This window comes from Cebus imitator, unplaced genomic scaffold, assembly GCF_001604975.1.
Source record: "Cebus imitator isolate Cc_AM_T3 unplaced genomic scaffold, Cebus_imitator-1.0 Scaffold246, whole genome shotgun sequence".
Lineage (NCBI taxonomy): Eukaryota > Metazoa > Chordata > Mammalia > Primates > Cebidae > Cebus > Cebus imitator.
This window is the reverse complement of record NW_016107561.1, coordinates 3338709-3352641: the sequence shown is the minus strand read 5'-3', so window position 1 is coordinate 3352641 and position 13933 is coordinate 3338709. Positions and strand designations below refer to the sequence as shown.

General features: G+C 38.7%; 1 protein-coding gene across 3 annotated transcripts in view; it reads left to right on the top strand.

The window, feature by feature from the left end:
• The first annotated feature begins 2332 nt into the window (after positions 1 to 2332).
• Positions 2333 to 13933, top strand: part of LOC108282611 (arginine-hydroxylase NDUFAF5, mitochondrial) — a 25974-nt gene continuing 14373 nt past the window's right edge. Inside the window, exons 1-4 of one of the 3 annotated variants that reach the window (XM_017498611.2) lie at positions 2333 to 2376; positions 4099 to 4199; positions 6816 to 6855; positions 9810 to 10007. In XM_017498611.2, the coding sequence (XP_017354100.1) occupies positions 9852 to 10007 (156 nt within the window). In that variant the 5' untranslated portion in view covers positions 2333 to 2376; positions 4099 to 4199; positions 6816 to 6855; positions 9810 to 9851. Of the gene's footprint in view, positions 2377 to 4095; positions 4200 to 6815; positions 6856 to 9809; positions 10008 to 13933 lie in introns of those variants that run through there. The other 2 variants (XM_037727906.1, XM_017498610.2) reach the window with 2 other exon arrangements.

The window sequence follows — 13933 nt, the reverse complement described above, 5'->3', positions numbered from 1 at the left end:
GACTTCAGCTCTGCCACTGTCTTGTGCCCTTGAACCTTGGACCAATCGATTGCTCTAGACCTCAGTTTCTATAAAATATGGTCAATAAAACCCATTGCGAAAGCTTGGTAAGAAGTGAGACAAGGTAAATCTGTCAAAGGCAGGCTATGGTTTTTTTTGGAAGTCTTTTTCAGAAGTGACAACTGAAGCCATAGAAATAGGTAAGTTCAGCCGGGGGTGGTGGCTCACACCTGTAATCCCACCACTTTGAGAGGCCGAGGCAAGTGGATCACCTGAGGTCAGGAATTCAAGACCAGCCTGACCAACATGGTGAAACCCTGTCTCTACTAAAAAAAGAAAAATGAAAAGAAATAGGTAAGCTCTTTGCAGCAAGAATATATCAAGGAACCTTCTGCAATTTTACTTAGGGTTGGTAGAAAGAGGAGGAGCCAACAAAGATGCCAGGAATAGTAAGATGGAAAGTATCTTAGTAAGGTAACTTGATTGTTGAAAGTGAAAATGCACTGAAGCCAGTTTAAACACAGAGACATTTGTTACAGAGGGGCTCCTATGTAACTCAGGGATCCAGAAGTAGAGTCAGGCCTCACAAGAGATGGGAATTTTGAAACACCGGAATAACATTCCTCTTGTTCACATGCACTCTGGTATTACATGAATGCTGTCTGGTTGCTTTCATTCTTTTTACTCCCTGTAGTCTATCCCTAGTAGTGTTCAACATTGTGTGTGGTTCCGTATGAATACCCTATACCCAGTGGTGAGCTGAAGCTAGCGTAGACCAGCCTATGAGAGCCATTCGTTAGCATCTCTTCCCAACCTTTGTTCTGTGACATTGTATTGATAGCTTGACATCAGCCCTAGTGGGAATATTTATACCATGGAAGTTGGCAAATGCTACAAAGGAGTCCCCCACCAAGAGCCAGCATACCACTGCCTTCATCCTGAAGTCTAAATGCTCTTCCAACTCCAGGGAACTCTGCTACTATCTTGAAGTCTCTTAGTCTAAATTTTCAAGTGAGAGACGGTGATAGATGGTCCTATTGATCTAATTCTTCACCCTTCACAGGAGTGTGCTAGAGCTGGCTCATGAGAGCCATTGAGCACATCTCTTCCCAGCTCCGTACTTAGCAACATCATGTTGGTAGCATGAAATCCACTGTTGTTTGAGTGCTTCATGGACATTGGCAAACAGGGCACTTCCTTTTCTTTCTTTTTTCTTTTTCTTTTCTTTGCTTTCTTTTTTTTGAGAACCCGTATTTAAACATTGACTTGCATACCAGTTGCCCTCAGATAATCTGCAGTGACTAAGTAATGGTAGAGTTTTTGTGGTAGGGGAGATCCCTTTCCAAGTTGGGGGGCAGGGAAGTGGGTGTGGATAAAGTAAAAAAGGATTGGCTTCTCTAATAGAGGAGGGCAGCCACAATAGAAGTTTCTAAAGAAGCTTCTAGGAGGCTGTTGACAATGCTGTGCTTCAAAGAGGTCAGGTGAAGCCAGACAGAGTAGTGAGCAGAGACTGCAGATAGTGTTAGGAGTGCAGTGAAAGCAAAGAGATACTCAGAATGGAGAGAAAGAATTTAGGAAGAAGTAGAGTTGTGGATTATAAACCAAACAACCAGAAGGTGCCTAGACGGAGGAGATTTTTGATAATTGGAAAGCTTATGCATGTTTTAAGGTGAAGAAAGGAGGCAAGACAGAGATTAAAGATTGATAGATGGAGATAGGGGAGCAGGATCCTGGAGAAAAGAGAGCTGAAGGGAAAGTGTTTTTCTAGTACGGAAATAGCCCAGTCTCCTTTCTTTTTGGAAGGAAGAGAGGGTAGATGAAACAGGGAAAATGCAACCACTTAAGCCCCACCCTAAGCCTTTGTGTCTGGAAGTCTTTCATTACTCTGTAAACTCCATGAATGAACAACTAAAAGGCAGGAAATGCACTGAGGGTCCTTTGTGGCACAAGATGGGGAAACTGGCTCTTAGCATGTTATGCTATGTAAAAGTTAATACAGAAGCCCTCTCCTAGTTTAGTAAATTCAGGATGTTGAATCTGCATATTCATGTTCTCTGTTTTATTACATATAATTAAATATAGCAAAAGATATGTGTTACTAAAAGTATTTGTGTACCATACTGGTTTTATGTGAAAAATACCCTTACAAAGCTGAAAATTATAATTAATACTTATAATTAATTATAAATATAAAATTATAAAACATAAATACTTATTATTAATATTTATAAGTGTAATTAATTATAATTAATACTTTTACCTTTAGAAATGTAAAGCAATTGTTTGTTACTGGATTTGCTTGTTTCAGCTTTAGTTATTCCATTTCAGGAAACTGTTGGAAAGTTTTTCCAAGCCGACATTGCAGAAAATGCTTTGGTAGGTAGCTTTTTAACACTTTCGGTTTCTAATCTCATGATTTTCTTCGTACTTTATTTCTTCATTTTTATTTTCTTCAAACTAGCTTTCTTTTCTGACACATAAAAAGGAACTAATACAAGAAATATCAAGGACAAAGGAAAAATCACCTCTAGTCCCACCATTCAGAGGCAACCATTGGTGTCAGTTGGTCTCTATATTTGTGACATAACTGTCCCCACCTCCACACACAATTGTTTATGACCATTACTATGCTAATATTCCATGTTATTTACAGCACGTCATTTTTTTGTCAGTGAATTTGTACAGATATGTCATATATCATCTTTTTAAATGGCTACATGGTATTCTAATATATGAATACTTCATAGTTTATTTAGCTAAACTTTCTATTGAAAGGCAGTTACATTTCTAGTTTCTTAATAATCAACACTGCAGTGGACATCCTTATGTGAAACAACTTTATATGTTTGATTTAGTTTTTCCCTGGGTATAAAGTCCTGGAGGCAGAATTTATGGATTCATTTTGATGTTCATTTAAAAATTTTTGACATACATCTTCAAACTGTCCTTAGAAAGTTTGGACGATGAAAAAGGTACTTTTTACTCCTTTGCTTTGGCAACACTGGGCCAGTCTTTTTGTCTTCGTCAATCTGACAGCTACCAATGTCTTTTGACTATTGGTATTTCTTGTGAATTTTGTAAATAATTTTGTGACATGGCTGCACCTTGTCCTTCATCTACTTTAGCTGTCATGTGTTCTTATTCTAGGTGATTTGTAAGAGCTTGGTTTTTAGGGATATTAATCCTTCATTATATATGTTGTAAATATTTTCCTCAGTTGTTTACATTGTTTATTGTTTTGTATTAATAGAAATTTTTGGCCGAGCGTGGTGGCTCACGCCTGTAATCCAAGGACTTTGGAGGCCAAGGCAGGTGGATCATCTGAGGTCAGGAGTTCAAGACCAGCCTGACCAACACGGTGAAACCCCATCTTAAAAAAAAAAAAAGAAATGTTTAATTAGTTTATCATCAAATATATCAGTCTTTTCCTTTACAGTTTCTGGCTGCTATGTTTACCTAGGCTTTTTCATCGAAGGGTAAAATAATGTCCTGTCCACCCGTATTTTATCTATTACTTCAGTTATTTAACTAAAACTTTCAGCCTTTTTTTTTTTTTCTGAGACAGAGTCTTGCTCTGTCACCCAGGCTGGAGCATGGTGACACAATCTTGGCTCACCTCTGCCTCCTAGGTTCAAGTGATTCTCCTGTCTCAGCCTCCCGAGTAGCTGAGATTGCAGGTGCATGCCACCACAACCAGCTAATTTTTGTATTTTTATTTGAGATGGGGTTTCATTATGTTGGCGAGGCTGGTCTTGAATTCCTGATCTTCAGTGATCTGCCCGCCTTGGCTTCCCAAAGTGCTGGGATTATAGGAGTGAGTCACCATGCCCAGCCAAACTTTCGGCCTTCTGAAATTTGTTTGGTGTGAGGTGGGTATCCTGTTTATATTGTTTCAACTAGTTAGCCGTTTTTTTCTGGCTGATGTTAAGTCATTTAAGAAATGCTTTTTGGGTGCCTTCTCTGTGCCACCTTTGGGAAGGCGGGTAGAAACTGCCAAGTAAATAGATCATTGACTTCAATTTAACAGTGATTGTGTTATTATTAATTGAGAGTCTACATAAATGTGGTTTTGATCTTTTGTTTTTTTACTGTTAGAAAAATTCCTTAGAAACAGAAATTCCTACTGTCAGCGTTTTAGTTGATGAAGAATTCCTTCCCTTCAGAGAAAATACATTTGACCTGGTGGTTAGCAGTTTAAGGTTGGTAATCCACTTTTTAAAAACCATATGTTATAAATAGATCATTTATGTCATAAAGGTTTTGAACCTGAGTTTTTATGTTAGCTCATCTGCTTGCTATTTGCAAGTAACTAATTATGTTACTTTCAGTTTTCCCATAAGAATGACAGAGCTATAATATGACCTCCTTAGTTTTTAAAGTATCTAATACTTGTTGAAAGCCTTAAGAATGATAAATACGAGCTTAACACAGTATGGTTTGAAATGGGCATTCAATTCTATCCCGGAACTCAGCATAAGGGGATGCAATTCTACAGGAAAGTGTGACCATACTCTGCAGAGACTGAGAATATGACTTTTACTGTCACACATGACTACACTGTAAGTGAGAGTAGAATCAAAAGAAAATTCAAGGCCTAGGCGCAATGGCTTATGCCTGTAATCCTGGTACTTTGGGAGGCCAAGGTGGGCAGATCGCTTGAGGCCAGGAGTTTGAGATCAACCTGGGCAACATGGTGAAACACTATCTCTACTAAAACTACAAAAATTAGCCAGGTGTCATGACGTGTACCTGTAATTCCAGCTGCTCCAGAGGCTGAGGCATGAGAATTGCTTGAACCTGGGAGGCAGAGGTTGCAGTGAGCCGAGATTGTGCCACTGCACTTCAGCCTAGACAACAGAGCAAGACTCCATCTCGAAAAAAAAAGAAAGAAAATTCAAGAGATTTATTAAATTTCAGTATATATAGCTCTGGTTTTTGTTTATTTTCACTACCTTAAAAAAAAAATGGATGTACCACATACCTACTAGAATGGCCAAAATCCAGGACACTGACAACAGTAATAAATGGTGGTAAGGATGTGGAGTTCATTATTGGTGGGAATACAAAATAGTACAGGCACTTTGCAAGATAGTTCAGTGGTTTCCTACAAAACTAAACATACTCTTACCATACAATCCAGCTCCTTGGTGTTTACCCAAAAGAGATGAAAACTTATGTTTATGCAAAAACCTGCACACAAATGTTTATAGCAGCTGTATTCATAATTGCCAAAACTTGGAAGCAACCAAGATATCCTTCATTAGGTGAATGGATAAACTTTGTTATATCCAAACAACAGAATATTCAGCACTAAAAAGAAATTGTCAAGCCATTAAAAGATATGGAGAAAACTTAAATGCATATTACTGAATGACAGAAGCTAATCTGAAAGGCTATACAGTGTGTAATTCCAACTGTGATATTTCGAAAAAGTAAACTCTGGAGACAGTAAAAAGATTGGTGATTGCCAGGGATGGTATGTGGGAAGGATAAACAGGTGAAGCACAGAGGATATTTAGGGCAGTAAAGCTACTCTATGATACTGTTATAATATAGGATATATGACATTATATATTTGTCCAAACCCTTAGAATATACACCACCAAGAGTGAACCTTAATGTAAATTACGGACTTGGGGGAAATGACATGTCAGTTTGGTTCATCAGTTGTAACAAATGTACACTCTGGAGATACTGATAATAGGGGAGGCCATGCATGTGTGGGAATAGGAGGATGTAAAAAAATCTCTGTGCCTTCCTCTTAATTTTGCTGTAAACCTAAAACTGCTCTAAAATATAATTAAAAATAAAGTCTTAAAAATCGACTTTTTAAAAAATTAGATGTTAATTGGAAAACTCACAGAATCAAGCTTTTGATGAATTATGCTATTTGCCTTGAGAAAATTTAGGTCTGCAAATAATTCTTTTTTCTAAGAAAATCTGGCTTGGAATAATACTATATTTCTGTAGCTTAATTGATTTAACTGATATGCTTTGAGCATTTTTACTACTTTTTACAAATAAGGTCTCAGAATAATACTGTTTAGATAAAATGCCTAAGTACAAATGACTTTTACATAATTCAGTGATGAAGAATTAGAAAATAATCATACTAGATTCTTTTACTTAAGCAAAGTGATATATTGACATGGGGAATTTTCTGGTGTGACACAAGGAAGGTTTTCCGCTAGGAATATTTATTTACTTATTTAATTAATTAATTAATTAATTAATTTTGAGATGGAGTCTCACTCCTGTTGTGTAGGCTGGAGTACAGTGGTGTGATCTCAGCTCACTGCAACCTCCACCTCCTGGGTTCAAGTGATTCTCCTTCCTCAGCCTGCTAAGTAGCTGGGATTACAGGCAAGTGCCATCACACCTGGCTAATTTTTGTATTTTTAGTAGAGACGGGGTTTCAACATGGCTGGTCTTGAACTCCTGACATCAAGTGATCCACCCGACTTGGCTTCCCAAAGTGCTAGGGTTACAGGCATGAGCCACCACGTCCAGCTAATTTTTGTATTTTTAGTAGAGATGGGGTTTTGCTATATTGGCCAGCCTGGTCTCGAACTGCTTACCTCAGGTGATCCATCTGCCTTGGATTCCCAAAGTGCTAGGATTATAGGCGTGAGCCACCATACCTGGCCCTCTAGGAATATTTATAATTTTGAAATGTGTATGAATATAGTTAGTGGATTTTGATAGGCAATTTCAAAATTTGAAGTTTAACACCTTTTTATGGGTTATACTGGTGATAATTTTACTAATTAATTGTGCCAATTAAGCTAAAACAAATCTATATTCTCTTACTTTAGTTTGCACTGGGTGAATGACCTTCCTAGAGCACTTGAGCAGGTAAGAAAACTTACGTTCATTCAACTATCCTGTATTATTTTCTTTATTGTTAGAAACCTACAGATGTTTCAGATTTCACAAACTATTTACTTGTAGGGCTGACAGTTGGAGAATGGAATCAGTGGAATCACCTGGTGCCACTTGATATATTAGTAGTACATTGGGCAACTCTCCTTTCCCTCAGAATTTAAGAAATCTAATTGTAGAGATAAGTTTTAAATATTTATGAAAAGCTTAGGAACTGTGCAAGATAATGTTGATATCATAAGACATTTTCTGTGTAGATTTCTTCTAGCCCTTAATTGCCTATAAACTTTTTGTGAGTAGGAACCTACTTATTTATATTTATATTTTCCCATGTCTTAAACTCAGAGAGTGCTAGGTAAATTTTTATTGTGACACTTATCAATAAATAGGTGAGAGGTAGGTAAAAAGTATGTGTTCAAAGGAGAGAACAAGATTACTGTGGCGTGAAGTGGTGTAGAAAAGCTTCAAGAGGAAAGTACTTGAACAAGGCCTTAGGGGTAGGTAAGACTTGGATTGGGAAGGCATTCTAAGAAGGCAGAATCACAGAATAGGTGGAGAGGTACAAGAGCCTCATCAGCATGAAGGAACAAAGAGGAAACCTGTTTGGGGGACTAGTATAGTGCTGGGAAATGAGGTGTGATGTATTGGGACAGGATTTAGGAGGTACTTGAGTGTCAGGTTAAGGAATTTGGGGTTGATGCAATTCAGAGCCACTGGAGAACTTTGAAGAGGAAAATAACATAATTACAAAGCTGGTGGGCAAAATAATAATGGCCATATCTGAACACATACGATTTTCTAGTTTCCAGTTATTGTGCTCTGTTTTACATTTGTGTTAAATAGCTCTGCGAGATGTATTTATTTTGCTGATTAGAAACTGATGCCTGGGCCGGGTACAGTGGCTCATACATGTAATCCCATCAGTTTGGGAGCCCAAGAGGGGTGGATCACTTGAGGTCAGGAGTTTAAGACCAGCCTGGCCAACACGGTGAAACCCTGCCTCTACTAAAAATACAAAAATTAGCCAGGGATGGTGGCAGGTGCTTGTAATCCCAGCTACTAGGGAGGCTGAGGCAGGAGAATCTCTTGAACCCAGGAGGCGGAGGCTGCAGTGAGCTGAGATGGCACCATTGCACTCCAGCCTGGGCGACAGAGACTCCTTCTCAAAAAAAAGAAAAGAAACTGATTCCTGGAGAAGTTTAAATTGAAGGGAGACTGTTTCAGTGGTCCAAGCATGAGATAAACTAAACCTAGGTGGTAATGGTAGGAGTTAAAAGGAAGAGTAATTAGGACTCCACAAAGAAAAAATCAACAGTTTGGTGGCTGGTTAGATTTAAAGACCAAAGGGAGGAGCCAAAGCTCACTTTAAAGTTTTGAGTCTAGATTAGTCAAAGTAGGGGAAAGAATGTTAATAATCAGATAAAGGGACTAGAAAATAGTAATAGAAATATGGCAGTTGGAGAAGGGAACTGATTTGATAAATATGTGTTTTCCTTGTGGGGGCTGGAGGGAGCAGGGGGTGGTAAGTATGCTTAGAGACAAATGTCCAGGGAATAGGGAGTTGAAGATGATTTTAGACTTCTGGGAAGATGGCCAAGCTGAACATAGAGATTGGAAAGTGGTCATTGTGAAATGACGGGAGTTGGTAAGCCATCTGAGGAAGATGAGGGCTGCAGACTGCTGAGGACTAAGTCTTACGTACTTGGTTTAGTAGAGTCTGATAACATGAAGAGGAAGTAACACAAAAGGAGAAGAAGGGAAGGAACCGAAGGTTTTACAAATTATTTACGTAATAATGCTTTTAATTGCTTCATGATATATCAGATATAAATTTAAGACAGTGCTTTTTTAGAAGAGCCTACTGTGATTTGGATTCTGGTTTCCTTCAGAATCTACCTTTTCCTACAATGGTCCTCATAGCTGAGAATAGTCAGAGTTTAATTACAGCTGGTAGTCTAAGAGAGTAAGCAAAACTTGTGATTCTGGAATTCACTCCGGCCATTATTTTTCTTAACTTACCAGTTAAAACTTGGTTTTGTTTTAAAGCTGGAAAATAAATTACTTCTTTCAAAAGAAAACGAATGTGTTACTAGGTTAAGGCTGTGACTCATAATGATTTCTCTGTAGCTTTTTCTACATAATAAGGCACCCTAACTTGATGGCTTCTAACAACTATGTAGCTTACGATTTTGTGGGTTGGCAGTTGGGGCTGGATTTGGTTACGAAATCTGGGTCTGGCTTGGCTCATCCATGTGTCTGTGATCAGCTGCCAGATTGTCTGGGAGCTGGCTGGTTTGGAGGGCCTCGGCGTGCACAGCTGGCTAATCTCTGCTCCACATCTCTCCTCCTCCACTAGGCTAGCTCAGACTTATTCTCACATCGTGGCTGGGCTGGGCTCCAAGAGAGCAGGTGGAAGCATGCAACACATTTGAGCCCTAAACTTGGAACTGGCACACTGTCACTTCCACTGCATTCTTTTGGCCAAAGCAAGTCACAAGGCCAGCCAAGATTCAAGGAGAGGGGTAATAGACTCCCTATCTTGATGAAACTTGTTAGAAAATGACATTTCAGAGGCCATAGATACTGGCCTGTTTGTGATTTTTGCAGCCTATCCCAATTAAAATTTTTTTCTTTCAGTATTTTTCTGATTATAAAACTAAGTTGTACCGATTAGAAAACCTGAAAACATACAACATTTTTGTAGGCATTAATATTATTAGTGGATTTATAGTTGTCTTTCCAACTATATTATGTATGCATCATGATTTTCTGACAGCTGGTTGCATTGGATGTTATTTATTAAATTATCTGATTATTAATTTGGCAGAATAAGAATGGTAGTCATAAAATGTTGATTAGACACTATATATTTATTTTTAACATTTATATGTGTACAATTTTGAATCATGTTATCGTATTTATTACAGATTCATTATGTTTTAAAACCAGATGGAGTATTTATTGGTGCCATGTTTGGAGGCGACACACTCTATGAACTTCGGTGTTCCTTACAGTTAGCAGAGATGGAAAGGGAAGGAGGATTTTCTCCACACATTTCTCCTTTCACTGCTGTCAATGACCTAGGACATCTGCTTGGGAGAGCTGGCTTTAATACTCTGACTGTGGTAACTATCAAGTTAATCAAGTTGCCCATTACTTACATAGTTCAAAAATAACTTCTTTTCATTTTAAAGATAGAAAACTATATGTGTTCATGGTTTTATGGCACTGTTTCTCTCCTTTTTTTTTCTTTTTTTAATGGAAAAGCTCTGATTGACAATGTTTAGTTGGTATAACACATCTTAATTGATACAAGGTAGAAATGTATAATTTTTTACTGTTATCTAAAAAAGTAGCTCAAAAAATGTATCATAGTTAATAAGAAGGGAAGTTTCTAAACATACAACTCCATCAGAATCTTCAAATCCAGTGTTAGGTGTAAAAAGGGCCTTAGAGTATTCCATATTATAGGAAGAAAAGGGGATACATAGGGGAACCTGTAGTATTACTACCAACAACTACCCCCAAACAGTGCCATATGAAGCAGAAAGGAGAGAATGTATGTTCTCAAGCCTAGGGTGAAATCAAGGCTAGAGAAGGTAGGACAGGGTGCTGTACTCCAATTAAGGCTGGAGAAAGCTCGAAAGAGCCCTAGCCAGTCAGTGAGTAATATCTAAGAAGTCAGCATGGTACAGTGACAGGGTAGGACAGTAGGACATTGGTGTCCAACAGGAGTAACTTGGATCCTTCCTGTCTATTTACTAGACAGGGAAATTTGAGTAATTTACTTACCTTTTTAAGCACTTACTTCTTTTAAAAATGCAAATATTACTCACCTCAGGTGGCTATAAATATTTAAAGAGATAAAGGGTGTAAAGTACCAGGACCGAGGTAGATGCCCAGCTTAAATTGCTTCTGCCTTCCTCTTTCCCCATCCCTCTGCTCCTAGCATTTTCTAGAACTAGGCTTCCAAGAGACAGCCATCTGTAGAGAATGATTGCCCTCTTCCTCTTCCCTCCACTAACAGTCATTCTACAGAGTGTCATTCCTCTCTTCAGAGATCAGTCCAGTAGACTTACCGTGAATTTCCAAACCCCTCAGGCCTAGAAACATCCCTAACCCTGATCAGTGGAAATAGGAATTTCTTGATGAAGAAAGCATCTCACTACGTAATTAGAGATGATAAGCTTAAATGTTAAAAAGCTGTTTGGCATGATTTTGTATGAATATATTTCATGAAATCAACCAACCGAAAATAGATTGTGTCAGATCCTTCCTTGTTTTGGTAGAAAGCAAGGGGCATGGACAAGCAGAGGCCCTGATGTTGGAAAGGTGCCTCCAGGGAGGGGAAGAATTAATAGGCTGGAGAACTAAGCTGGGGCCTGAAGAGAACCCTGAAGGTTTCATAGCTGTATCTAGGATTGACCTTTTATTAACTTTTAAGTAGCCTTAGTCCATAGAAACTGCATTCTGAGAGGTTGCAGCTGGAAATCAGAAAACTGCTTCACATGAGTACTCTACTTTGTAATGAAAATAAACATTGTTAATACAGACAATTGTACATTGAAGGATCATTGTATTTATATTTGTAATTATATAAGTAACACACAAATATATTTTGGTTATAAATATTAAACTATACAGATAAAGCAAAAGTCTGTCATTCCCTCTTAATCCTAAAAATGCTTAACTCTCTCTTGAGCATAAAAGCTCTCAAAATTTTTGTCTCAGGACACCAGTACACACTGAAAAATTATTGAGAAACTTTTAAAAGGCTTTTGTTTAGTGAGTTAACATCTGTTAATATTAACTATTAGACATTAAACTGAATTTGTTTTAGTATTCATTTAAAGTTAACAATAATTTACCTATTACCTGTTAACATGATGTTTTTTAATGAAAAAGAACAATATTTTCTTTTCCTTTTTTTTTGAGACAGAGTCTTGTTCTGCTACCCAGGCTGCAGTGCAGGAGCATGATCTCAACTCACTGCAACCACCACTTCCCAGGTTCAAGCAATTCCCCTGCCTCAGCCTCCTGAGTAGCTGAGATTACAGGCATGCACCACCATGCCCTGTTAATTTTTTTTTTTTTTAGAGACGGGATCTTGCTATGTTGCCCAGGCTGGAGTGCAGTGGCTATTCACTGGCGCGATCTCACTACTGATCAGCACAGGAGTTTTGACCTGCTCTGTTTCTGACCTGGGCCGGTTCACCCCTCCTTAGGCAACCTGGTGGTCCCCCACTCCTGGGAGGTCACCATATTGATGCCGAACTTAGTGCGGACAACGATTGGCATAGCGCACTACAGCCCAGAACTCCTGGGCTCAAGCAATCCTCCCACCTCAGCCTCCCGAGTAGCTGGGACTACAGGCACGCGCCACCGGGCCTGGCAATTTTTGTATTTTTAGTAGAGATGGAGTTTCACCATGTTGGCCAGTCTGGTCTCGAATTCCTGACCTCAAGTGATCTACCCACCTCAACCTCCCAAAGTGCTGGGATTATAGGTGCAAGCTACCGTGCCTGGCCATATTTTCTAAAACAAAAATAATTGAAAGGGAAGAATGGCATTGCTTCACATTTTTACCAGTTAATTTGTACCTTAGTAAGAGAGCTACATTCTCATGTCTGCTTCTACATTCAAGTCTCTTGCTATACGACGTGTCATGTCATGTCACTTCTAAAATAGCCCATTGTAGAATAAGAGGTAGAAAGCCAAATAATATCTTAGTATTATTATGAAAATAATTTTGACTTAGTGGACCCCAAAAACATCCTAGGGACCCCAGGACTCTCCAAACCACACCTGGAGAACTGCTGCCCTAGAGGTTGCTACTATTATCAGTTTAGTGTGTAACCTTCCAGATTTTCTTTTTTAACAAGAACTACTTTACTTTATATAGACATTCATATGTATTCATACATTTCTGAAATTGTTTTATTTTTAACAGTATATTTTAGAGAGTTTTCTAAGTCGGTATGGATATATTTGCACTCTTTAATTTCCACATATTATTTACCAGTATGAATGTACCACAGTTTTACTTAACTATTTCCCTATGAGTAACCTTTAGGTTAGTTCTGATTTTTTTGCCAGTAGGAGCAATGCTGTAGTGAATATTCTTCTACACAAATTCATTTATTTACTCAGTCTTGCACTAAACATTTACTGAGTATGTACCTTCTATGTATCAGGCACTATCCTATGTACTTCAAATATAGCAGTGAACAAAACAGAAATCCCTGTCTGATGTTTTTGGGCTTATTGCAGGCCTGTTAGTAAACTTTAGAGGTTTCAATAGCACTGGGATGTTGTACACAAAATTTGTGTTGTTGTTGTTTGTAAGTAGAGGAAAGTGCCCATGATTTTTACCAGATCTTGAGAGATCCGATATAACTAAAAATAGATTAGGAACCAGTGATTTAAAGTCTTTTTTGTCTGTTTGTTTGAGACAGAGTCTTGCTCTGTTGCCGAAGATGGAGTACAGTGGCGCGATCTCAGCTCACTGCAACGTCTGCCTCCCTGCAACCTTCACCTCCCGGGTTCGAGCAATTCTCCTGCCTCAGCCTCCCAACTAGCTGGGATTACAGGCACGTGCCACCACACCCAGCTATTTTTTTGCATTTTTAGTAGAGACAGGATTTCACCATGTTGGCCAGGTTGGTCTTGAACTCCTGACCTCAGGTGATCCACCCACCTTGGCCTCCCAAAGTGCTGGGATTACAGGTGTGAGCCACTGCACCCAGCCTATTGAAAGTTTTTATCAATAATATTTATTTTACTTATAACATGGGAAAAATTTCCTTTATAGTCTACCCTCTTGAGAATTATCTCCTATATTGCTGTGTCACCAACCTATTATTGAGATGAAAAAAGAATCTCTGGGAATGTAAAGCCTCTAAAAAGTATAGAAGCAGTGTAGGGCTGGGATGGTGTGGAGAGATGTGGTGCATATTTTCATGAGGTGATGTTAAAAAATTTATACGAGGCCGGGCGCGGTGGCTCAAGCCTGTAATCCCAGCACTTTGGGAGGCCGAGGCGGGTGGATCAC